Source organism: Plecotus auritus (genome assembly GCF_963455305.1).
Source record: "Plecotus auritus genome assembly, chromosome: 6".
In the NCBI taxonomy this organism is placed as follows: domain Eukaryota; kingdom Metazoa; phylum Chordata; class Mammalia; order Chiroptera; family Vespertilionidae; genus Plecotus; species Plecotus auritus.
In genome coordinates, this window is record NC_137773.1 from 1,212,271 (window position 1) to 1,236,037 (window position 23,767).

Here is a 23,767-nt window from a genome sequence, read left to right on the forward strand (position 1 = left end):
GGGTTAGTGTTAAGCATAGGGATAGGGTTATGGTTAGGGTTAGGGTTAGGCTTAGAATTAAGGATAGGCATAGGATTAGGGTTAGGGTTATCGTTAAGCATAAGGGTTAGAGTTAGGGCTGGGTTTAGGGCTAGTGTTAAGCATAGGCTTAGTGTTAGGGTAGGGTTAGGTGTTGGGGTGAGGGTTAGGGTTAGGGTTAGGGGTAAGGATGGGGTTAGGGGTAGGGGTAGGGTCAGGGTTAGGGTTAAGAGTTGGGGTGAGGGTTAGGGGTAGGGGTAGGGCTATGGTTAGGGGTAGGGGGGGGTAGGGTTAGGGTCAGGGTTAGGGCTAGGGCTCTGGTTAGGGTTAGGGGTAGGGGTAGGGTCAGGGTTAGGGCTAGGGCTCTGGTTAGGGTTAGGGGTAGGGGTAGGGGTAGGGTCAGGGTTAGGGCTAGGGCTCTGGTTAGGGTTAGTGGTAGGGGTAGGGTCAGGGTTAGGGCTAGGGCTCTGGTTAGGGTTAGGGGTAGGGGTAGGGGTAGGTGTTGGGGTGAGGGTTAGGCCTAGGGTTAGGGGTAGGGATATGGTTAGGGGTAGGGGTAGAGGTGGGGTTAGGGGTAGGGGTAGGGGTAGGGTCAGGGTTAGGGCTAGGGCTGTAGTTAGGGGTAGGGGTAGGGGTAGGTGTTGGGGTGAGGGTTAGAGCTAGGGGTAGGGGTAGGGATATGGTTAGGGGTAGGGGGGTAGGGGGGTAGGGTTAGGGTTAGGGGGTAGGGGTAGAGTTAGGTGTTGGGGTGAGGGACACAGGAATATCCCACAACAGCTTTCAGTATTTTGCTTCATGACCCTCCAGCTCCAGGGTTATGAGAGTCTCTCTGAGCGGAGTCTCAGATCAGAACAAGAATGATGCTTCCCACCTGGGCGGGGAGAGCTGGGGTTTCCCCGAGGTGACCTCTGTGAGGCCTCCTGCTGGCACTGGAGCCGGCACTGCCCTGGGAAGCTCCGGGGTCCCCACCTTGGTGCCCAGAAGGAGCAGGAGCTAGCACCGCGAGGCTCAGGAAAGCTCCTCTCGGGGACCCCCCACCCGCCCCCCCCCTTCCGCTCTCCTCCCCGCCACTGCCTGGGGCCCCAGCACAGCACCCTGGTCCCTGGGTCCCTCTGCTGCACAGGGTTGCAAAGGCGGCTTTTATAAGGCCCTCCAGACACCCGCCCTGCCCCTCTGTCACCTCCGCCGACCAGAGGCCCAGCCCCCAGGCCCTTGGTCTGCTGCCCTCCCCCAGGGTCCCCGCACGCGGTCCCCCCCACCCCCCCAGACTTCCTCGGGAGTAAATATCTCAGGGAGAGGCCTGTTTTTTAAAATCTGTTTATTTTAAAACATGAAACCCAAGCTGAATAGAAACCACAGAGATTACATCGACGAGATTTTAGTATTTGCCAAGAAAAATAAAGCCCCAAAGATATAAAAATCAAACCCCAAACCCATTTGAAAAAAAAAAAAAAAAAAGCAAAAAAACAAACAAAAATTAGCGACAGCACCTCCAGCCAAGGCCCTGGGGAGGTCAGGGGTCGAAGGTCAGTGCCCCATGGCTCAGGCCTCAGGCAGGGAGCAGCTCAGATGTTCATCAGATGGGAGGGGCCGGGAGGGCGGGGGTCTCCTCACATTGAGATGGATCTTGTAGCACAGGAGCCTGCGGCCATCAGGGCTCAACAAACCCCCCAGGAGAGCTCCCTGCCCGCGGCTCCCACTCCCACTCCCCCTCGGGGCCCGGCAGGTCCTGGGGGCGGGGGGGGGGCTGGTGCTGGGACGGAGTTGCATAGTGAGATGGGGTGGGGGTGGCCCGGAGAAGGGTCCGACTTCCAAGCAGGCCTTCGGCTGCCCAAACCCGCTTCCTGCTCACCAGCCTGGAGGGCTGAGCCCGGTGGGGCTCTGCGGCCTCCCTGCCCCCCATGGGGTCCCGGGCCCGCCCCCCAAGATGCAGTCAGGCCGGAGGGCCCCGGACCCACTGGTGCAGGAGTGGGAGTGGGTGCGGGGCCAATGGCAGGGGCAGGGCTAGGAAGAGGCCCCCAAACGGAAGAGAAAACCGCCTGCTCTGTGCACGGAGCTCAGGTCCGAACCCCCAGATTCCCCTTTTACTCGACTCGGGGTCACAGGCAAGCGGCCACGCCCACGCCGCCCACGCCGGGCGGCCTCCCAGGTGGCACAGGTCTGGGGGGGGGCGGCTGCTCCTGCTGTCCATTCACCTGGGGGGGCGCGCAGCAGCAGCAGGACATGGCTGGCACCGAGCAGGACCACTGGGCCACCTCCTGACCAGAGGCCATCACACTCCCGCCACGGGGAGGGGGGGGCACGGGGCCTGGAGCACGCTGGACAGTGTGTGAGGTTCAGCCATGTCCAGGGGAGTCCTTCCCAACAGAGGCTGCCCGGGGGGGGGCCATCCCCCCCACCCCTTTGGTCCCAGACACCAGCACAGAGAGAAGGTCCCGGGGGAGGGAGGGGCCTCTCTGGAGTTGGGGCCCACAGTCTGTAACTGCCCGACCGGCTGCCTGGCTCGGACCCTGGCCTGGCCCCTCCGTGAGGCTGGCGCCCCCTGGCAGGAGGCAGCAAACATTGTACACTGAAGCCGGAAGCACCTAGGGAGGCCTTGCCCCCACTTCACAGGTAGGGAGACCGAGGCCGCAGGGACCTTGGTCCGACAGCCCACATCCTCCTGGGGTAGCACCTGCCGGGGAGGGGTCTCCAGGGCCTGGGGCTGCCCGCTGGCCTCTGCCCCCCAGCAGCGCCCCGAGAAGCAGCGGCTGCTCAGCCCGAGTCCCAGCTGGTCCTCCTGGACTCGGGGTCACACTGGCCGGGGGGCTGGGGTGAGGTTAGTGGTTAGTCCCGGCGGCAGGGCCAAGGGCTCATTCACAGGCAGCTTGGGTGTCCCCCCGCCCCCCCAGCCGAGGCCAGGCTCCAGGACACGGCACCTGTCCTGGGTGGAAGGGGACCGGGAGGGAGTGTGTGCAGCCCGCGGCCCGCGTACCCTAGAGATGAGGAACATGGTTAGTGCAGAGAATGACCCGGAACAGGGTGCCAAGCCTGGGGGGGGAGGGGGGTTTGGCACCACGGTGAGCAGCCCAGGCTCGGCGACACCGGCTTCCTCTGGCCGCGGGGAGGGCGGGCGCCGCAGGAGCTGAGGGAGAGAGCAAAACCGGGGAGGCGGAGAGGGTGGGCCCGGGAGGCCCTGGCAGCTGGCTGAGGGGCCTGTGGGGGGGCGGGGGGAGAGAAAGAGCCGGAGACACGCAGAGGAGCAGGAGGCGCCGGGCAGAGGGCAGCGCGTGGCCAGAGGCGCCGGGGCTGCGGAGGGAGGGGCCAAGCAGGGCTCTGCGAACCCAAATCCTTAGTGGGGGGAGGGACCCCGAGGGCCCTGGTGTCTACGACAGCGCTCCCGTGTGTCCAGGCGTGGACCCCGAGGTCAGGGTGCAGCTCAGAGCTCCCTCATCTCCACCGGCAGGGCCCCTGCAGAAAGGGGGGGGGGCAGCCCGGGCGTCACGGAGGGGCTGGTGGCCTGGGGGAGGAGCAGGGCCATTGGCACGGGGCGGCGGGCCGGCGGTCTAGTGGCCGCTGCCGCTGGAGTCGGGGCGCGGCTGGCTCGTGGCGAGGTATTTGGCTCTCATGCTGGACGTGTACTGCGGGAGACAGGGAAGCGGTGTGAGCGGGATGTGGGCCGGCTGGGCAAGGCCTGGGGGCCAGCCAGAAGCACCCTTGGGGGCAGGCAGGACAGACTCGGACGGCGTGACTGGCAGGCCTGGGGGCGGGCTCGGGAGGGGCTGCGGGCCCAGCACCAGGACTCTGAGCCCGAGGGCCCAGGCCGGATCGGGACCAGCCTCCTGCCCGGTGGGGTGACCACACTCGGCCCTATCCCCGTCTCGGGCACGTGGGCGCCGTGCCAGGCAGAGCTCCGCCCCCCCCCCCGCCCCCCACAAACCAGCGCCCAGAGGCTCCATGCCAGGACCCAAAGGCCACCCACAAGCCGGCCTCTCCCCGCAGGACCCCTGCAGAGCCCCCCAGCAGAGCTCCAGGCGGGGCGGGCTGTGTCCCAGGAAGTCAGAGGGCCCACGGGGGCCGCTCCGCCAGTCTCCCGCGAAAGGAGGCCCCCAAGCCGCGCGGCGCTCGGGCGGGCGATACCCGCTGTGGTCTCCCCCAGGTCACAGGCGCAGGGACCGGGGTGACGGGGGGCGGGGAGGGCTGCACGTCTCAGCTGCCCTTGTCTGACCGGAAGCACAAGGGCCTTGCTCAGTGTGTGCATGTACGTGGGCGTGCGTGCGTGTGCGGGGGGGTGTGTGTGCGTGCATGTACGTGGGTGTGCGTGCGTGTGCGGGGGGGGGTGTGTGCGTGCATGTACGTGGGTGTGCGTGCGTGTGCGGGGGGATGTGTGCGTGCATGTACGTGGGCGTGCGTGCGTGTGCGGGTGTGTGTGTGCGTGCACGTACGTGTGTGTGCGTGCATGTACGTGGGCGTGCGTGCGTGTGTGTGCGTGCATGTACGTGGGCGTGCGTGCGTGTGCGGGGGTGTGTGTGCGTGCACGTACGTGGGTGTGTGTGCGTGCATGTACGTGGGCGTGCGTGCGTGTGCGGGGGTGTGTGTGCGTGCACGTATGTGCTCACAAACATGTGGAGGAGGCGTGTGCTAAGACCAGGCAGTGTATAAAGGGTCACACGCCCATGGGGGGTAGGGACCAAGGCCCAGGCATGTGCCACAGGCCACGGGTGTCACCCCATAGCTGCACGCTAACCCGCCGTCCCCAGCTCTGGTGGGTCGGCGGCCCCGGGCCCGAGAGGCCTCCCCGAAGCGCTGGTGGGGAGAAGGCGGCACGTGCCCGGCAGGGGCCAGGAAGGATCCGGAAGGAGCCGCGGCACCAGGGCGTGCCATTCTGGGACATGCAGCGAGGCCGGGGGCGCAGCCACGCAGCCATGAGGGTGCTCAGCTCGGGGCGGCTGGGAGCAGCTTGCACGCCGCGCGCCACCTGAGTGCACGTGGCACCTGCAGGCGGCATCGCGAGGGCCAGGCCGCTGGCCGCACCCGGGACCAGGTGCAGGGTGCCCAGGGCTCCGGGTCAGGTCTCCTTGCTGGGAGGTGACAGGAGGGGCTGTGGCCACCTGCAGCCAGGCGGGGGCGGGGGGGGGGGGGGCTCACTGTCCTGAGGTGAGTGACAGTCCCGGGCCAGCTTCAGGCCTCTGTGGCTGGGCTGGAGCCACAAGCCCGCAGGCCTGCCTGTCCAGAGCCCCCCACGGCCCTGATCTGGAACGGCCCAGGCCCGGCAGGTGGGCTCACGGACAGCCTGGCGAGGGGGCTCGGTGAGCAGGGGGCGTGAGGCACGGGGCACAGGTGGGTGGCGGTGCACAGGGCAGGGGACGCAAGTGGCTCAGTACCTGTCACTCTGAGGGCATGGCCACCACCGCGGTCAGGCACTGTCCATGGGCTTAAACTGCCAGCCCGTGTGGCTGCCAGAGTCCAGGGCAGCCAGATATCGCTAGGAGGGCCCAGGGTGGGGGAGGGAGGTGCAGGGGAGAGAGAGAGAGAGAGAGAGAGTGCAGCCTCAACGCCAGGTGTGGGCCGGCCAGAGGAGGCCACGGGGCCGGAACGGGCGGTGAGAAGGGCAGTGGGACGTGGGCGACAGCCTGGAGCCCCTGCCCCAGTTCCAGCCCCCAGCCCCCAGCCAGCTCTGTGCGGCAGGGCACGAGGGGCCACTGCAGGCCTGGGCAGGGATTTCCACAGCAAAGTGCCTCGCCTCTCTGGCCACCTGCCCCCTGCAGCCACCACTGCCAGGAAGCCCGCCTGGCTGCCTCTCCGTAAGCTCCGTCCCTTTGGCACAAACCACCGTGTCCCCTCTTTTCCGCGTCTCAGCCCCGAGGGCCAAGGGGACCCCAGACCAGGCTGGACCGGCCAGGGGCCAAGAACTGGGGGAAGCTCAGAAGGTTACAGAGAGGAAAGGAAGAGAGGTCAGGTGGGAAGAGAGACGTCGGGCCCGGGCTGCCCGCTCTGGCCGGCGCACCTCCGGGCCAGCTCGTGAGCCCACTCGGCCCGCCTCCCCGCTCGCTGCAGGCTCAGAGGAAACGCCAGACACCCACCCGCCTCCTGCCCGAGACTTACTGAGGGCGGCGGGGACTCGCGCCCGATGAGAGGGGTGTTCTCACAGCGGGGGTTCTGGAAATTGGCATTCTGGCTCCTGAGGAGCAAGGAGAGAGGGCTGAGTGACCGCTGGCCGTGGTCCCGACTCGGAGCCCGCGGGCCTGTCCCGGAGCCTGCGGTGTGCGCACCTGCTCTGCCCCGCACCCTCCCATCCTGATGCCAGCGGGGCGGGCACACCCTCCCTGGATGCGGCCGGCTCAGCTTGCAAGGGCCTAGGGGTGCCGTGAGCCCAGCACAGTAACCAGGGCTCAGAGTGCGCCCGGGGTGCACGCCTGCCCTCGCCTGGCTGCCCACCCACCATGCGGCCGGGCCTGGGCCCTGGGCCACAGCCTCCCTCCATCTGACCAAGTGGCCTCCCTACGGGACAGCCCCTGGGGGAGGCCCCATCTCCGTGGCCCCCCTGCGGACCGTCCCTGCTTCTCTCCGCACGGCCTCCCGCGGCACCGCCCCGCAGCACCCTTCTCTGGCTCTGAGCTGTGGCCGGTGCACATGCCGGTGGCCACGCTGAGCTCCGGGGCAGGCGGGCCGGGCCCCCGCCTGGGCGCCCAGCTCCCGCCGACTCACATGTACTCGGTGACCGGGGCGTTGCTGACGGTGTGGGCCGCGGCCGGGATGCTGGCCTCACTGCCGTAGCTGCTGCCGCAGCTGTACAGGCTGGGCATGTGGACGCGGTAGAGGCTGTCGTGGGCCTGCCGCGGCCCCGGGGCCGCCTCCTCCTCCCCGTCCTCCTCGGGGCCTCTGCGGGGGGGTAGGGGGGACCAGCACCAGCTCAGGCTGAGCCCGGGCAGCACCACCGACCGCGAGGCCGGCTCTGTGCAGGTGCTGCTGGCCCCGATCCTGGCTCGGGCACGCACGCACCATGGGCTGCGGCAAATCACGCCGCGTTTCTCTGCGAGATGGGGAACCCAGGGCCCTGGCTCAGCCTGCAGAGGCATGGGGACCGTCCGCCGATTAGAAGAGGGAGCAGGAGAAACCAAGATGGCGGCATAGGTAAACACCTAAACTGCTGCCTTGTACCACCACTTCTAAACTACAACTAAAAGACAAAATGGACATCATCCAGAACCACAGGAAGGCTGGCCGAGTGGAAACTCTACAACTAGAAGGGAAGAGAAAAGCACACTGAGACTCAGAGGAGCTGTGGAAGTAAAGTGCAGAGGTACGGAGACGTGCGCACGGAGAGGGCTGGCAACTGAGTACGCAGCTGGCTTTCTCAAGGGGGAGGGAGACACAAGCTCCCGACTGCTCTGAACTCCAGTTCCGGGCGGGACTCTGGGGACACAGACTCATTCGGGGAGAAACTGGACTGTCTGGCATCGGGCAGAACTCGAGGGCGGCTTTCTCTCAGAGGTGCTTGCAGCGATTACCACGGGACACTGAGACCCGGGGGGCAGGGCTGACGGGAAGACATTGCTGTTTGCTCCGCCCTGAGACCCCGCCCCACCCCAGCTGTGCGCAGAGGTTTTTGCTTATGAATGGCCTGGTTCTTTGAAATCTAAATTACCTAACCAACTGCAGCTGAGTCAGAGAGACCCAGAGCCGCCAAAACAAGGCCCAAGACCCCACAGCAGCGTGCATTGCTTCACAGCTGGGCCTCATCTGGGCACCTCCAAACCCCAAACAAAGAAGAGGAATCTGCAGATCTCTCTGTAGCTCCTGCTGGGTGTCCTCAGGCAGAGGCTAAATCAGCACCTCCTTGGAAATCCAAGAGCCAGTGTACCCTGGGGTCAGAGTGGGACCATCCAGATTACAACTCCTCAGATCCATAAGGGACACACTCGGGGCAGACTCAGTGAGCACCAAAGCCCCACTGAAGCAAGTCTGGCCCCATAAGGGTGTCTCCAGCACAGCAGTTCTCCCATCGTAGACACAGCTGATCCTCACAGCCAGTTGGCCTGGAGGTCAATTCCTCCCAGTGATACCAACAACAATCAAGGCTTAACTACAACAAGACTGTACACACAGCCCACAAAGGGGTGCACCGAGAGTGTCCACCTCAGGTAACTGGGGAGGCTGAGCCACTGGGCCCTATAGGACACCTAGCACACAAAGCCACTCTATCAACTCAGGGAAGCAGCGAAAATGCGGAGACAAAGAAACAGGTCACAAATCAAAGAAGTGGAGGAAAGCAAATGACTGGATATAGAGTTCAAAACCACGGTTATAAGGTTTTTCAAGAATTTCCTAGAAAAGGCCGATAAATTTAGTGAGACCCTCGAGGATATGAAAAAGGACCAACTAGAAATTAAACATACACTGACTGAAATAAAAAATATTATACAGAGACCCAACAGCAGACTAGAGGATCGCAAGAATCAAGTCAAAGATTTGAAATACAAAGAAGCAAAAAACACTCAACCAAAAAAGCAAAAAGAAAAAAGAATCCAAAAATGTGAAAATAGTGTAAGGAGCCTCTGGGACAACTTTAAGCGTACCAACATCAGAATTATGGGGGTGCCAGAAGAAGAGAGAGAGCAAGATACTGAAAACCTATTTGAAGAAATAATGACAGAAAACTTCCCCCACCTGGTGAAAGAAATAGACTTACAAGTCCAGGAAGCACACAGAACCCCAAACAAAAGGAATCCAAAGAGGACCACACCAAGACACATCATAATTAAAATGCCAAGGGCAAAAGACAAAGAGAGAATATTAAAAGCAGCAAGAGGAAAACAGTTAATTACCTACAAGGGAGCACCCATACGACTGTCAGCTGATTTCTCAACAGAAACTATGCAGGCCAGACGGGAGTGGCAAGAAATATTCAAAGTGATGAATAGCAAGAACCTACAACCAAGATTACGCTACCCAGCAAAGCTATCATTCAGAATTGAAGGTCAGATGAAGAGCTTCACAGATAAGAAAAAGCTAAAGGAGTTCATCACCACCAAACCAGTATTATATGAAATGCTGAAAGGTATTCTTAAAGAAGAGGAAGAAGAAGAAAAAGGTAAAGATAAAAATTATGAACAACAAATACATATCTATCAACGAGTGAATCTAAAAATCAAGCGAATAAAAAATCTGATGAACAGAATAAACTGGTGATATAATAGAATCAGGGGCATAGAAAGGGAGTGGACTGACAATTCTCAGGGGGAAAGGAATGTGGGGGGTGCGGGAAGAGACTGGACAAAGGTCGTACACCTATGGATGAGGACAGTGGCGGGGAGGTAAGGGCAGAGGGTGGGGTGGGAACTGGGTGGAGGGGAGCTATGGGGGGAAAAAAGAGGAACAATTGTAATAATCTGAACAATAAAGATTAAAAAAAAAAAAAAAAAAAGGAAGGGAGCAAAGCCCTGGCCGGTTTGGCTCAGTGGATATGGCGTTGGCCTGCGGACTGAAGGGTCCCAGGTTCGATTCTAGTCAAGGGCATGTACCTGGGTTGCGGGCTCGATCCCCATAGGGGGCGTGCAGGAGGCAGCCGATCAATGATTCCCTCTCATTGTGGATGTTTCTCTCTCTCTCTCCTTCTCCCTTCCTCTCTGAAATCAATAAAATATGTTAAAAAAGAAAAAAGAAGAAGGGAGGTCCCTCGGGGGGGCGGGGGGCGTGCGCAGGCCCACGGGGCTGACCTGCACCAAGGAGCCGGACTCGGGCCTCCCTGCTCTGCGGCCCGTGCCCCTCCTCCACTCCGCTCGGGCTGCTGCGGGCCAGGGCCCGGGCCTCGGGCTCTCTTAGGACTCGGCCGCCTCGCCTGGTCCCCCCTCCCCACCACCAGCTGGGTGGCCTCCGAGGGTCTGCGTCACCCTCCGCGCAGTGGGGTGGGCAGGACAGGGGTAGCGATGGCTGAGCACCAATAACCAGCCACGCCAGGTGCATGCTCACACCAGTGACTCATCAGTGGCCACTGCCCTCGGCCTCCGCCACCCTGTCCTCCTCGGAGCCTCTGCAGGGGGCGGGGGTACACCAAGTCACTCGGGAAGTTGAGGCCACCAGGTTAAGTGACTGTTGATAGTCACCCAAGAAGCAGGGGGAGAGTCAGGGTCTGAATCCAAGCCAGACACTCCTACCGCTGCCATCTTTCCTACCACTGCCACCACCGCCACCATCACTATCACACCAGCACCATCACCACCACCATTACCACCATCATCACCATCATCATCATCAACATCACCATCACCACCATCTCTACCACCATCACTATCACCATCACCACCGCCACCATCACTATCACACCAGCACCACCAGCACCACCATCACCACCATCTCTACCACCATCACTATCACCATCACCACCGCCAGCCATCACCATCATCACCATCATCACCACCATCACCACCATCATCACCATCACCATCACCACCGCCAGCCATCACCATCATCACCATCACCACCATCACCATCACCACCGCCAGCCATCACCATCATCATCACCATCACCACCGCCGGCCATCACCATCATCACCATCACCACCATCTCTACCACCATCACTATCACCATCACCACCATCACCACCGCCACCATCACTATCACACCAGCACCATCACCACCACCATTACCAGCATCATCACCATCTCTACCACCATCACTATCACCACCACCACCACCACCATCACCACCATCTCTACCACCACCACCATCACCACCATCACCAGCACCAACACCGCAATCACTGCCATCGCCACCATCTCTACCACCATCACTATCACCATCACCACCACCACCATCACCACCGCCACCATCACCATGAACACCAGCAGCAGCAGCAGCAGCGCCTCCACAACAGAAAACAACAGAGTGAGTCGAAGGGAAGAGCTCTGACCCGAGGGATCGCCATCCAAGCTGCTGGGCCACCCGAGAGCAGCCCCGGCCACAGGCGGGAGGTGGTAGCTGTGGGAGGTAAGCCCTGGGGGCCCGAGGAGGAGGGGCCGGCACCCGATACACCACCCAACCCAGTGCTGACTGGGGAGACTGAGGCAGGGCCACCAGAGGCCCCCCCTGCGCAGCTGTGAGTCCCCATAGCCAGCCAGGTGGCCCCCGCAACCAAACCCTGCATGTCTGGACGGGGACGGGGACGGGGACGGGGACGGGGACGGGGAGACAGGCTGAACCGGAGGCGCGGACGAGCGGGGGCATGGCGCCAGCACCACGGGCAGGAGCCCTGGGTCTCCTTCCGGCTCCGGACCAGCAGCCCCGGGCTGGGAGCCCCTCTAGACCCAGTCTGCCATCTATGAAACGGCTGCTCGTCTAGGAGGCGTACAGGCATGGGAGGGGAGCAGGCCCTCGTCCCTAGCTCGGGGCACGGGGACAGAGTATCGGAGGGCAGTTCCCTGAAGTGGCCAGTGCCGGGGCTGGGGAAGCTGCGGGCCTCGGGCCCCTCACCTTTTCTGCTGCCAGGTGTGGGGGACGCTGCAGACGATGGAGCTGAACATGAGCGCGGTGACGAAGGAGAAGAGGGCCAGGTAGATGAGGCCCTCGACGCCGTCATAGCAGAGGCCGGTCAGCGCCTGCACGTAGTCCTGAGGCCGCAGGAGAGGCAGGCCCAGCGACCGGAGACGGGCGGCAGGTGAGACGGACATGCTGGACCGTCCCCGCCCCAGGCAGCTGGCCTCCAGGCTGGGCTGTCCCCCCCACCCCCGCCCCCAGCAGCCCTGGCCCGCGCGCTCACCAGGTGCAGGCTGCGGCAGTCCACCAGCGCGGTGAGGTGCTGCAGGTTCACCTCCGTGCCGTTCAGCGCCTCCTGCACGCGGAGCAGAGGGTCCTGGGGGCACACGCCGCGCCGGGTCAGTACACGGTCAGGAGGGGGAGCCTCCAGGTCTCCACCCGCCCCAACCCCCTGCACGAGGCCACCCTCAACCCTGTGACTCGGCACGGGCCTCAGGGTCCTGGGCCTTTAGAAGCTGCAGCCCCAGAGTCCGCGGCCGGCCACCGCCGTGCGGTCCTCTACCGTGAAGGCGGGACAGAAATACCCACGTCTCCTGACACGGCCGGTTCTTTCAAAAGTTGCAATTCCAGGAACAGTTAGAGACAAAGGACGGTTTCCACAACCTTTCACATAGCAAACGTTCCCGAAAACACGGTGCAGAGCGAGCCCGATCGTGCGGTTGGGCTGCAGTGCGTCTGCGTGGTGTGTGTCTGCACTGTGTGCGTTGCATTGTTCGTCTACGTTGTTGTCCGCGCTGTGTACGTTGCACTGTTGTTCGTCTACGTTGTTGTGTCTGCGCTGTGTATGTTGCACTGTTGTGCGTCTACGTGTTGTCCGCGCTGTGTGCGTCTTCGTTGTGTGCCCACATTGTGATGTGTCTGCACGCCAAGGAGACAGACGGCAGGAGCAGCCAGCCTGCCCACATCTGACCGTGGACTTGAGCCTCCAGGGCTGAGGCGCAGATGTCTAAGCCGCCCCGGGTGACTTTGAAGAAACCCAAGCAGGTGACACACCTACCTCCCCACTCAGGTGCAAAACACCAGAGGGGAGGCCGGGGTGGGCTGTGGACCGTGTGTGCACGCGTGTGTGCGTGCGTGTGTGTGTGTGTCCCAGGCTGGGCCCTGGGGCACCGGGAAAGCACAGTCCCGAGTGCCCAGGACGCCCCCAGGGACGCACCTTTGCAGGGTCCCGCCCAGGTGGGTCTTTACGTCTGTTCCCAGTTTCCTCACCTTCTAAATATAAAGAATTTGTATGATTTTTAAAATAAGAAGCAGAACTTTTTAAAGAACCCACCAAAAACCCTCAGGGAAACGGAGGGAGGGGTGACCTCGCCCGGCTGGAGTCACCACCGGTGCGTGTGGGGCCCCGCCCCGCCCTCACCTTGGTGGCCGGGTGCTCCCGGGGGACGGTCTTCAGGAGCTCGGCCACGATGTCCTGCATCTCCACCAGCGCCTTGTGGCTGCCCGACAGCGTCTGCTCCAGAGAGAGCCGGCCGTGGCAGCAGGCCCGCAGCCCGCGTCCCCACCCCCCACCGCAGCCCTGCCCACAGGGGGGTCCAGGGTGAGCGGCTGCGCCAGGGCCCGAGGGGCGCCAGCAGTCTGCTCTGGAGGCTGGCGGGACACCCCGCCCTGGCCGGCAGGGGCCAGGCACCCGGAAGACATAGGCACAGCAGCACGGCATCTTTAAAGCAGGTGGTCCCGTCACGGGGAGCGGCGGGCAGCAGACTCAGGGTGCCCCTCAAACCCACGCCCACACCTGCCCTGTTGTCCCAGGGGGGACACAGGACCCTCCTGGACGAGGCTTCCCTGGGCCCCGCCACGCCCACCCACTGGCTTTGCTTGTGGGGCTGGCCCAGCGCAGCCCAGGACACGGAGGGAGTGAGGCCCAGGGGTTGGAGGGCACCAGCAGGCCACCCCACAGGGGCTCTCAGTGACATCAAGCCGGTGTCCGCCCAGCCGTCTCCCACGGCCTAGGGTCAGTGGCCGAGCGTGGGCCGGATGGGCTGCGGACATTCGAGATGAAGGGCGGGGCCTGCCTGTGCTCCAGACGGAGGCCGTCCCTCCGCGGGGCGGGTGGGGCGGGGCAGCTGAGCGCTCACCTGCTGGAAGGGGCTGGCGGCGCGGGGCGAGCAGGCCAGGTAGTACTGCAGGGTGTCTGCGGAGAGAGGCCGGCGGCTCAGCGACGGCCACTTCCCTGTCTGTGCGCGCGTGGCTACGTGTGTGCTCACACAAGCACACGTGTGTGCGCGGACACACCTGTGTGCACATCAGCGTGTACACTGCATTCTGTGGGCGCACACGCATTGGCATGTGTGTGCGTACCTGCACGTGCACGTGGGTGGGTGTGCCCGGGTGGGTGCCGGTCTGTCTGCACTGAGTGCCTACGTTCACGTGTGAGGGTGGGTGTGGTCTCCAGGGAGCCCCGGGCAGGGTCCAGACCCTTCTGCTCGGAGTGTGTCCCCACACACAGCACGGGGTGCTCGATTCTCTCCCGGGGGCAGCGCCGCACCTGCCCTCCCTCTGGAGCAGCGGACAGGGCACTGGGGGGCGGGGACTCGGAAGGCCCGGGAGCACCTGCTCAGGGGTCACCGGGGGAGAACACTCCTGAGGCCAGAGTGTCACCCTAAAGAGAAAGGCATGCAGCCCCGAGTCACAGCTGAGGGCCCGGCACACACAGGTGGCCTGTCCGTCGCAACCCCCTTAAGCAGGTGTCTAAAGAAGGGGACCCTGGGGCAGGGGGGGCAGGTCTGGCCCCCGAACAGGGACACGGGCTCTCGGCGCCCCTTCCTGGGACTCTGGGCCCACCCAGCGCAGGAGGGAGGGCAGGCTGCCCCCCCCCCACGTGGCCCCGCAGGTCTGGGCTCTGCAAGCTCATGTTGAAGCAGGACACACCCGCTCCGCCGCGACCCCACGTGAGGCGGCTGCTCGCGCGTGCCCAGGGCCCAGAGCTGGCGAGGCCGGGCTATGCACCAAGGCCAGCTGTCATTGGCCCTGCCAGACCCGCGCAGACGGGGCCGCCCCCCGCCCCCCGCAGGGGGTGCCCCAGGCTGAGGTGGAAACGGCTCCTTAATCAAATAAGCCGAAGCCGGCCTCACTCACCCGGGGCTTTCTTGGGCAAAGGGGGTAGGATGGTTCCATGAGGGCCACTCGGCACCCCCGTGCTCTGCCCCCCACTCAGCCCACAGCCTGGAGTCCTGCCCCGTCCCCTGCACCCACTTCTGGGGAAGTCCCGCCAGCTCCGCCCCCTCCGCACAGCCTGTAGGCACCGTGCGTGTGCAGGCAGCATGGACACCGCACCCCAGGCCCCTTCCCTGCCTGCAGGCTCACCCCGCTCCCTGCTGAGGCCGCGCACCAGCAGCTGAAGGCAGCCATCTCCCCTGCTCCCCACCCTCCAACGTGCTGTCCTTCCGTCCTGAGTCCCGTCCGGACACAACCTGCCCTGATGCCTCTCACCCTCTCCTCTCCCAGCAGCTCTGTTTCCTGCCGCAGGAATGCTGCACCGCCCTCTTCTGGCTCAATTTTAGCGCCGCCTCTTTGGCAGGCCACCCTGACCACTGCCTGAGCAGCTATCATCACCGCTTCCCCCACCACTTGCTCCCCTCACCCCATCGCCACCCTCCCCACTGTCACCTGTCCCCTCCCTCTCCCTCATCCCTGGACTCACGGCGCCTGTCAATTCATAGCCTCCCACGCGTGTTACTGCTCACTCACTAGCTTCTTGTTCTGGGCAAGTCCTGCGTCCCCCACACCCAGACCCAGACCCAGATGCAGACCCACACCCGGACCCAGACCCAGACCCGGACCCGGACCCAGACCTGGACCCGGACCCACACCCGGACCCAGACCCAGATGCAGACCCAGACCCAGACCCACACCCGGACCCGGACCCAGACCCAGACCCAGACCCACACCCGGACCCGGACCCAGACCCGGACCCGACCTGAACCTGGACCTGGACCCGGACCCAGATGCAGACCCGGACCCAGACCCAGATGCAGACCCGGACCCGGACCCGGACCCACACCCGGACCCACACCCGGACCCAGACCAGGACCTGGACCTGGACCCGGACCCAGACCCAGACCCGGACCCGGACCCACACCCGGACCCAGACCAGGACCTGGACCTAGACCCGGACCCAGACCCAGACCCGGACCCGGACCCACACCCGGACCCAGACCCGGACCCACACCCAGACCTGGACCCGGACCCAGACCCAAATGCAGACCCAGACCCAGGTCCATCAGGGCGAGGATGCCTCGGCCTCGCTCAGGTGGCCTCCCAGCCCCGCCCCTGGTGCCAGCTCAGGTGCGGCCGCAGGCTCACCCCTACTCAGCACCGAGTGCTCCTCCACCATCCTGGTCACAAAGGTGTCGGGATCCACACAGAAGTCACTGGAGCCCTGGCATGAACGTAGGCAAGGAAAATGGGATTACCAAGCTAGGCCCCCCAACCCTCCGCTCTCAGAGGTAGATAGAGCCTGGTCACCCCACCCCCGGGGTCAGGGTCCGGCCCCTGAACAGGCTCTAGGCACTCCCGGCAGGTGCTGGGCAGGGACGGCCTCTAGGCCCGGCATCTGGACCCTGGGGGCACTGACTTGCTGTGTGCCAAGGACAGGACCCGCCCCTTTGGAGGGTGAGGGCGAGAAGTGTGGCTCCCCCCATGACTCCGCCCAGCAGACAGGGATCCCGGCTGCCACTCACCACAGACGCAGCCAGCTCCAAGCCTAGTGCACCCCAGCTGATGATCAGGGCCAGGACCCCCAGCAGGCAGACCCTGGGGCAATGACAGCCAATCAGCACCCCCCCAGGTGAGGGGGGGTGGTGGAGGTTCAGGCCACCTGCGGTGATGCAGGCCAGAGGGCCAGGCCCCAGGGCACCCCGGGGGGACCGCCCACACTGGACCAGGGCCTCCTCCCCAGGCACACCCTGTGCTTGACCCGCTGAGGAAGGAGGGTGAGGAGGGGCTGACGCAGGGAGACCGGCTTGGGTGCCTCCCCCCACCCCTGGGCCCAGGCCCACAACTCACCCGACGAGGATGCCCTTGGAGCTGCGGATGAGGCCGACCAGCACCAGCAGGCAGATGGCCACGTCCAGCAGCAGCAGGCCCAGGTAACCCAGCCACCTGCAGAGCACGGGGGTGTGGGCTCCGCGGCTTGGAGCTGGGGGGAGGGGTAAGGGTGGGGGCGGGGGGGGGGGTAAGGGCGGGGGCGGGGGCTGGGCAGGCCAGGCATCCATCTGTGGGCCAGCTGACCGAGGCCAACAGCCGGGCCCAGAGGGCCCTTTCGGGGCAATGTGGCCTGCAGGCCAATGCTTAGACGGCCCCCCGGGGCCTCCTGCCAGAGTGGCTACTGCAGACCCGGCCCCTCCAACCCACAGCCCAGGCCCTGGTGCTGGGAGCGCGGGGCCCTGGAGGGGGAGCTGGGAGGTGGGGGCGGCAGGAGAGGCGGGCGCACCTGTACCAGTCGTAGAGGTCCACCTGCTCGGCCAGCGCCTCCAGGGACACGGCGGCGTTCCTCCAGAACGGGATGGCGGCCGTGTAGCCCAGCAGCGCGCCCAGCAGGCCCTGCAGCCGCCGCACCGCGCGCAGGGGCTCGGGCCGGGCGGCCAGCTGCTGCTCCAGGCTCTGCAGGCCGGGCTCCGCCGTGAGGTTCAGGGCGGCCGCGGTGTCCCACACCTGCGCCAGGTGAGCTGTGAGCGTGCGGACCGCCCCGCTCCAACCACCCCCTCCGCCCACCCCTTCCCGCGGGCTCGGGCGTGAGCAGACGCGGGGGCAGCAGCAGGGAGCGCCCCTCCCATCTCGGCAGCCACTCACGCGGTCCTGGACCCCCGCCACCGTGCGGTTGGCGTGGCGGAGCGAGTAGGTGGCCCGATGGATGCCGTCGCTGGTCTCCCCGTTGCCATAGAACCCCACGGCGATGCCGGCGCTGGGACAGGGCAAGGCCACGTGAGGGCGCTGGGAGGCCCCGGCCCCGCCCCGCCAGGCCCCGCCCCGCCAGGCCCCGCCCCGCCAGGCCCCGCCCCGCCAGGCCCCGCCCCGCCAGGCCCCGCCCCGCCAGGCCCCGCCCCGCCAGGCCCCGCCCCGCCCCGCCAGGCCCCGCCCCGCCAGGCCCCGCCCCGCCCCGCCCCGCCCCGCCCCGCCCCGCCCCGCCCCGCCCCGCCCCGCCCCGCCCCGCCGCTCACCTGCACACCAGCGTGGCGATGATGACGCACCAGGCGGTGCAGCAGCAGTCGGCGTCCAGGTGCTCCTCGCTCTTGCGCCGCCGGCAGCACAGCCAGAAGGAGTAGAGCAGCAGGAAGAGGAGGTCCAGGGCGAGGCAGGCCAGCGCGGTGGCCCCGAGCAGCAGCAGCGCCTGCGGGGGGGAGGGGGGGCGCTGGCGGTGTGGACTCCCTGCCCCACACTAACCCGCCCAATCGCACCAGCACGCGGGGCCAGGGCACGTGCTCCCAGAGGGCCCCCCAGCCTGGGGACCGGGCCCCCCAAGCCCTCGGGCAGTGCCTGTGGTCGCCCAGATCTGGGACACCTCGCAGGCCTGCACCCTCCCCAGGGGAGCCTACCGCCTCCGGGGCCCCAGAACCCAAGGCAGGTCGTTTGAACAGGGTCCTCCCGCAGAGCCTGTGAGGCGGCGCTGGGGCGGGGTGCGGGGTGCGGGTCTCCCAGAAGAGGCAGGCAGAGCCGGGAAACCCACGCCTGTCCGCGGCAGGACCAGGCACACAGCGGGGCCTGGGGAGGCTGTTGGCATCCGCCCCATCCTCGCCCTCAGCCCGCTCTGGACCCAGCCGCCTTTTCACACCTTGGAGCCCCCGAAGCCCACCGCGACCCAGGGGGCACCCTCCTGTCACGGAGGTGGGGGCCCCGAGGGAAGCAGTTGACCTGCTGCCTGCCGCGGGCTCAGCCCTGGGCCGGGCCCTCTGCGGGGGCGGGGGAGGAGGCAGCACAGAGCCCCCAATACCCCATTTCGCGGATGAAGAACTTCAGAGAAGGGATGGAGGAAGGACACACGCCCACGTCCTGTCCCCTCTGGGGTACAGGGCCGTGGGCCCCTCACGGGAGGGGCAGGTAAGGCCTAACACGTGGAGGTGCCCCCCACAGGCACCACCCCAGTTGTGGTGTGACCACTGGGCGCTCCTCAGCTGCCTCGCTGCACCGACCTCAGGAGGACCCTGGACACACACTCCCTGCCCTCAGCAGCGGTGCCGTCCCTGGGCCTGAGCCTGGGAGCTGTTGGGGGTGGAACACCCCAGGTCCGCCTGCCCCCCGCAGGGCCCCTGAGAGGAGACTGGACCAGAGGCACCGGGGCTGCTGCATCCCAGCCCTGCCAGCTGCTGTCTCCCGGGAGACGGTTGCCAGGCAGCAGGGGGAGGAGGCACTGGCTTGGGGAAGGCCAGGGCACCACTGGGGGTGGCAGTCCAGGCTGCACCAGCCCTTCCCACAGGCTGCCCAGCAAGCAATCTGGGCACAGTGGGCGTGGGTGCAGCCACCCACTGCTCACCCGCTGGATGGGGAGCGGGCCTAGTGGGGGGAGCACCAGAGAGAGCCACCTCTCAGCGCGAGGCTCTCTCCAGGTCCCGGGGCATTGGTGTGTCAGCGGGGACTCCAAGGATTGGGGCGGGGGGGGGGGGGCGGTCAGCTTGCCCAAGGTCACAGGGGCAGACGGGCCAGGACCCAGTCCTGGTGGGGCACATTCACCTTGAGGGGCCTGGTATCAGGCACCACCCCTCCCCCACCCAGCACTGCCCAACACGGGGCGTCAGTGAACATTAGGGGGCTTGGAAGAGCGCCATGCGGTGGGTTCCCCGGGTCACCCTCACACGCACAGCTGGGCCCTGCTCGGAGGTGCCGCAGTCCAGCCCACTGCCCCGGGGCCCTGGCTCCAAGGGGTGCCTCACGTCCACAGCCGAAGCCCATCCAGCCTCCTGGTCCCTCCCTGAGCTCTCCATCAGACACCCCCACCCCCACCTAGAAGCCGCCACCCCACTGAGCCCCCAAGACCTGCCCGCCCTGCTCCCACCGGCTCTGCAGGCCTCCCAGACTGGCCCATCTCCGCACGCAGTGGCAGCCCTGCTGGATGTTACCCTCTGCTCCCCAACAGCCTCCCCCGCGCTGGGGGCCGCAATCTGGGGGGGCAGGGCCCCACCGCCACATCCAGAACACAGCTTAAAGACGGCGCCCAGCCCGGCCGGCCGGCATGGCTCAGTGGTTGAGCGTCAACCTATGAACCCAGAGGTCACGGTTCGATTCTTGGTCAGGGCACATGCATGGATTTCGGGCTCGATCCCCAGTAGGGGGTGTGGGGGGGGGCGGCCGATGGATGATTCTCCCTCATCGTTGATGTGTCTCTCTCTCCCTCCCTGATATCAATTTAAAAAAATAAAAATGAGCCCTAACCAGTGTGGCTCAGTGGATAGAGCGTCGGCCTGTGAACTGAAGGGTCGCGGGTTCGATTCCGGTCAAGGGCATGTACCTTGGTTGCGGGCACGTCCCCAGTAGGGCGCGTGCAGGAGGCAGCTGATCCGTGTTTCTTTCTCATCGATGTTTCTCACTCTCTATCCCTCTCCCTTCCTCTCTGTAAAAAATCAATAAAATATATATTTTTTTAAAATGTGAAAAAGACAGCCCCCAGGCAGGCGTTCTCCCAGAGACACTCCCGGGCGAGGAGGCGCATCGGGCGGGCGTGGAGCTCGGCCTGCAGGGAGCTGGCCAGGACGGAGCGCGCCGGATCGCCGCCTTGGCGCCAGGACCACCCACTCCCTTTGCCAGATGAGCAAGCAGAGGCAGCCTAAGCATCACTGGCCGGACGAGATCCTGGCACCCGGGGCGAGGCACAGCTGGGCTCCCAGGTCCGGGAGGTGCCAGGGCCTGCCTGCCCTCCCTCCAGCCCCGCAGCGGGCAGGCCGCGCCTGTACCTTGCCTGGATCTTCCTCTACAGCTTTGATTCACTTCGTTTTTGTCGTTGTGGGTTGTTTTTTGGGGGTTTTCTTTTTTTTTTAAGCCACAAACACGCACTACTTTATAATTAAAACACAAACCCAGAAACCTGAGCAGCTCTTTCCAGCTGGGCGTGGGCGGCCTCGGGGCATGGAGACAGGGCGGCACTTCCCACCGCTGTCAGGGGAGAGGGCCTGGCACCCCGGGCCGATGTGGGGCCGTTCAGGGCGCTGTCTGCCGCACAGTCCCTGCTGCGAGATCACGAAACTTCCTGGATGCAGCCACCAGGAGGCCTGGGGGACGGCCTCCTGCCCGGCTCCCTCAGTCCCCCCCAAACTCAGGCCCCAGAGGGGACAGCCCTCAGGGAACCAGGGTGCCCAGGTTCAACCGGGCCCCTCTGCCTGGTTCTAGATGTGACGTGGAGTCTGACTAACCTCGGCGCCTGTTCCTCCACCAGCAGACGGAGTGGGGACATCACTGCTGGGGTGCTCCCTCAGGCTTAGAAGAGCGCCTCCTTGGGGAGCCCCTGCCCACAGGCAGCCTGGTGGGCTGGGGACAGGAGGCGAGGGGCACCCTGGCTGCGGGGGAGGGTGCCCAGGACAGATCACAGACAAGGTGAGTGTGAGCACACCCACGTCCACACGCGCATGCCCCCACATGTTCACACCCACACAGATTCTCACACACACACACACACACACACACACTCATGTTCACACATGCACATAAAGGAGTTGCCCCATGAGCTCCCAGCAGTGGCTATAAACTTTCAGGGATTGTGGGTGAGCGTGTCCCAAGGACCTGGGCATCAGACAGACACTCGTCAGAGACTGAAGGGGCAGAAGGGGCCGGCGGTCACCTGCCTGGGGGAGAAGGACACGCCCATCCCGGGCTGGGGGGACAGGCCTCCCTGCGTCAGGGAGCTGGTCAAGGGTGGGACCTGTGCCCAAGAGAGTGAGAGTGTGGCCTGGGCTCCGAGGGGGGTACATGAGGGCAGCGGTTCCTCAAGCGCGGGAGGCAGTGGCAGGGGGAGGCCCAGGTGCCCCCCCGGGCCCCTAGCCCTGCACACGGAGCCAGGTGTCCAGCGTCAGGGCCTGCTCCCCCGTCTGTCTGCCTGACGACAGGGACCCCCTCCCACCACCTGGCCTGGTCTCTGCCCACTTCCCCCAGGGGGCGCTGGGAAGGCCTCAGTAAGCTCATCCATTAGCAGGGGTGGTGCCCTGTGGGCCGAAGCCTGGCACACAGTGGGTGCTCAGAAACGCGGGGCCCTCAGGACCCCCACCCCAAGCTTCGACAGACCGGGCGGCTTCCTCCCTGGAGCCTTAACGCAAGGACAGTGGGTGGCTAGCGTGGCCCTGGGCAGCCCTGCAAGGCAAACGGGGCCCTGTATCCCAGCCCCCGGGAGGAGCAGGAGGAAACCCGGGTCCTGGCCCAGCGCGGCCGCCAGCACGCCCGTCCTCCTGTCCCCGGGGCCAGGTGCCAAGCGTGGCCTCTGCCCCAGTTCCTGAAGGCAGAGTCCCAGGGATCAGCCCGCGAGGCTTCCCCGCCCCCCCCCCCCCCCCCCCCATCGCCCGCTCACTGGCGTCCGGTGTCCGTCCGGGCTTTCCAGGGCCCATTCAGAAAGAGCAGGACTGCCTTTCAGCATCTGGGCTCTGACCACATGGAATTTTCCGTCTGCGATGGAAGTGATGTCAGCCCCCGGTCAGCGAGGAGAGATGCTTGGGCCGCGTCCTGACCGCCGGCCACAGCACTGGCCACCAGCCACCCGCAGCGCCAGGAATGCCCCGGGCTCAGCGAGGACGCGAGCAGTAAGGGCTCGGATGGCCACACGCGCCCCAGCCCACGTGCCCTCCTGACCCCACCGCTCCATTTCCAGCCTGGACCACGCATCCTTTTCAAGGACCCTGCAGCCCCCACCGGAAGCGTATCCAGGAGCGGGCCCTGCCCTGAGCCCACACTCTCCCGGTGCCCTAAGGCCCCCAAAGCCCCCCACCTCCCCCGAAACACCGATGAGCCAGACTGTCTCCATCCCAGTCCGGGCTCAGGTCCCAGCCCCCACCCGACCTGGCGGGAAGGGGCCCAGGGCAGTGCTGTCCTGTGGGAGGCAGTCCCACGGGGTGGGAGGGGAGGTCCTGGCTCAGCCCCAAGCTTGCTGGCAGCCTGGCTGCAAGGGGCCCCAAGCCAGCCCCACGAGGAGAGGGCGCGCCCCGAATCTTACTAAGAGTTGTGCAGCCCAAGGCCCAGCTCCATCCCCAGCTCCATGCCATCAGGGCTGTGGCATCACAGTGCCAGAGGGTGTGGGAGGTCGCGGCCTCGAGCTGGGCCCGCCAGCCGCTCCTTTGTTGGCCTGAACACACCTGTCAGATACCGTGTGGGCACCCCACCGGTGCAGAGTGGCAGCTCAGCACCAGCACGGGCCGCCCCAAAATGCCCCAGGCCACCAGCGCCACGCATGGCCCGCCCAGCACATCCATGTGCCCCCAGCGGGGAGCACACCACACACGGCGCAGTCACCCCCACGGCTCCCGGGCACCGGCTCCGGCCCTCTGCCCGCCCCAGTCCACAGCCTCCGCCCCTGGGGACCCTCACAGGGGCCCTGACCCAGCCCCAGAGGACACATCCCCGCACCCTGCTGCCCCGGCCACAGCGTGACCTCTTGGCCAGCCTCGCTGTGGGCAGCCACGTGCACCCAGCAGCTGGAGAGGTCAGGGGACGCCCTCAGGCACAGCTCAGGGTGGCAGCGGCCTGTAGCCTCTGGCAGGAGAGCCCTGGAGGCGGCCTAGGCCTCCCCGCTCCCAACACGTGGGACAGGGAGGCCTCCCGAGGGGCCTGGGCCCTCAGTGCCTGCCCACATGCTGGCACCACCGGCCTCGCTGACAGGACAGCCTGCGGGAGCACAGAGGCCGAGGCTGGGAAGGCCAGCGTCCCCCAGACCCCGCAGCGCAGGCCGGAGGCTCGGAAGGACCGGGTGCAGAAGCGACAGGGGGTGTCAGTGGGTGCCAGCTGTGCAAAGGCCCAGCACAGGTCCAGGCTGCAGACCTGGATCCTGGGGGGCCACGGGCAGCTGAGGCAGTGCCAGGAGGCAGAGTGGGGGCTCTAGTGAGTGGGCGGGGCAGACAGAGGTGGGGGGAGCAGTGGGCCCCAGCACTGCCTTCTCCACAGGAAGACCGGGTCAGGGCATCCAGGGAGCCCCCACGCGTCCTGGTTGGAGCCCTGGGTGCGCAGTGAGAAGAGGGGAGGGGGCGCTGGGCTGAACCCTCTGTGCCTGGGGCGCCTGCTGGGAAGGCGCACACCCCAGAGGAGCCGGCTCCCCTAAGGGCTGGCTCT

The 23,767-nt window shown here is 65.5% G+C and overlaps 1 protein-coding gene across 2 annotated transcripts in view; it reads right to left on the reverse strand.

Moving 5' to 3' along the window:
• Positions 1-1,331: 1,331 nt before the first annotated feature.
• The window catches only part of TTYH3 (tweety family member 3), a 28,641-nt gene continuing 6,205 nt past the window's right edge, over positions 1,332-23,767 (reverse strand). The window contains exons 2-15 of one of the 2 annotated variants that reach the window (XM_080676395.1): positions 17,695-17,864; positions 17,327-17,438; positions 16,968-17,188; positions 16,541-16,636; positions 16,216-16,288; positions 15,839-15,914; positions 13,612-13,667; positions 12,894-12,986; positions 11,757-11,849; positions 11,471-11,607; positions 6,706-6,879; positions 6,103-6,178; positions 5,382-5,482; positions 1,332-3,638 (exon numbers count right to left, since the gene is read on the reverse strand). In XM_080676395.1, the coding sequence (XP_080532521.1) occupies positions 5,414-5,482; positions 6,103-6,178; positions 6,706-6,879; positions 11,471-11,607; positions 11,757-11,849; positions 12,894-12,986; positions 13,612-13,667; positions 15,839-15,914; positions 16,216-16,288; positions 16,541-16,636; positions 16,968-17,188; positions 17,327-17,438; positions 17,695-17,864 (1,446 nt within the window). In that variant the 3' untranslated portion in view covers positions 1,332-3,638; positions 5,382-5,413. The remainder of the gene's footprint in view (positions 3,639-5,381; positions 5,483-6,102; positions 6,179-6,705; positions 6,880-11,470; positions 11,608-11,756; positions 11,850-12,893; positions 12,987-13,611; positions 13,668-15,838; positions 15,915-16,215; positions 16,289-16,540; positions 16,637-16,967; positions 17,189-17,326; positions 17,439-17,694; positions 17,865-23,767) is intronic. The other variant, XM_080676394.1, reaches the window with a different exon arrangement.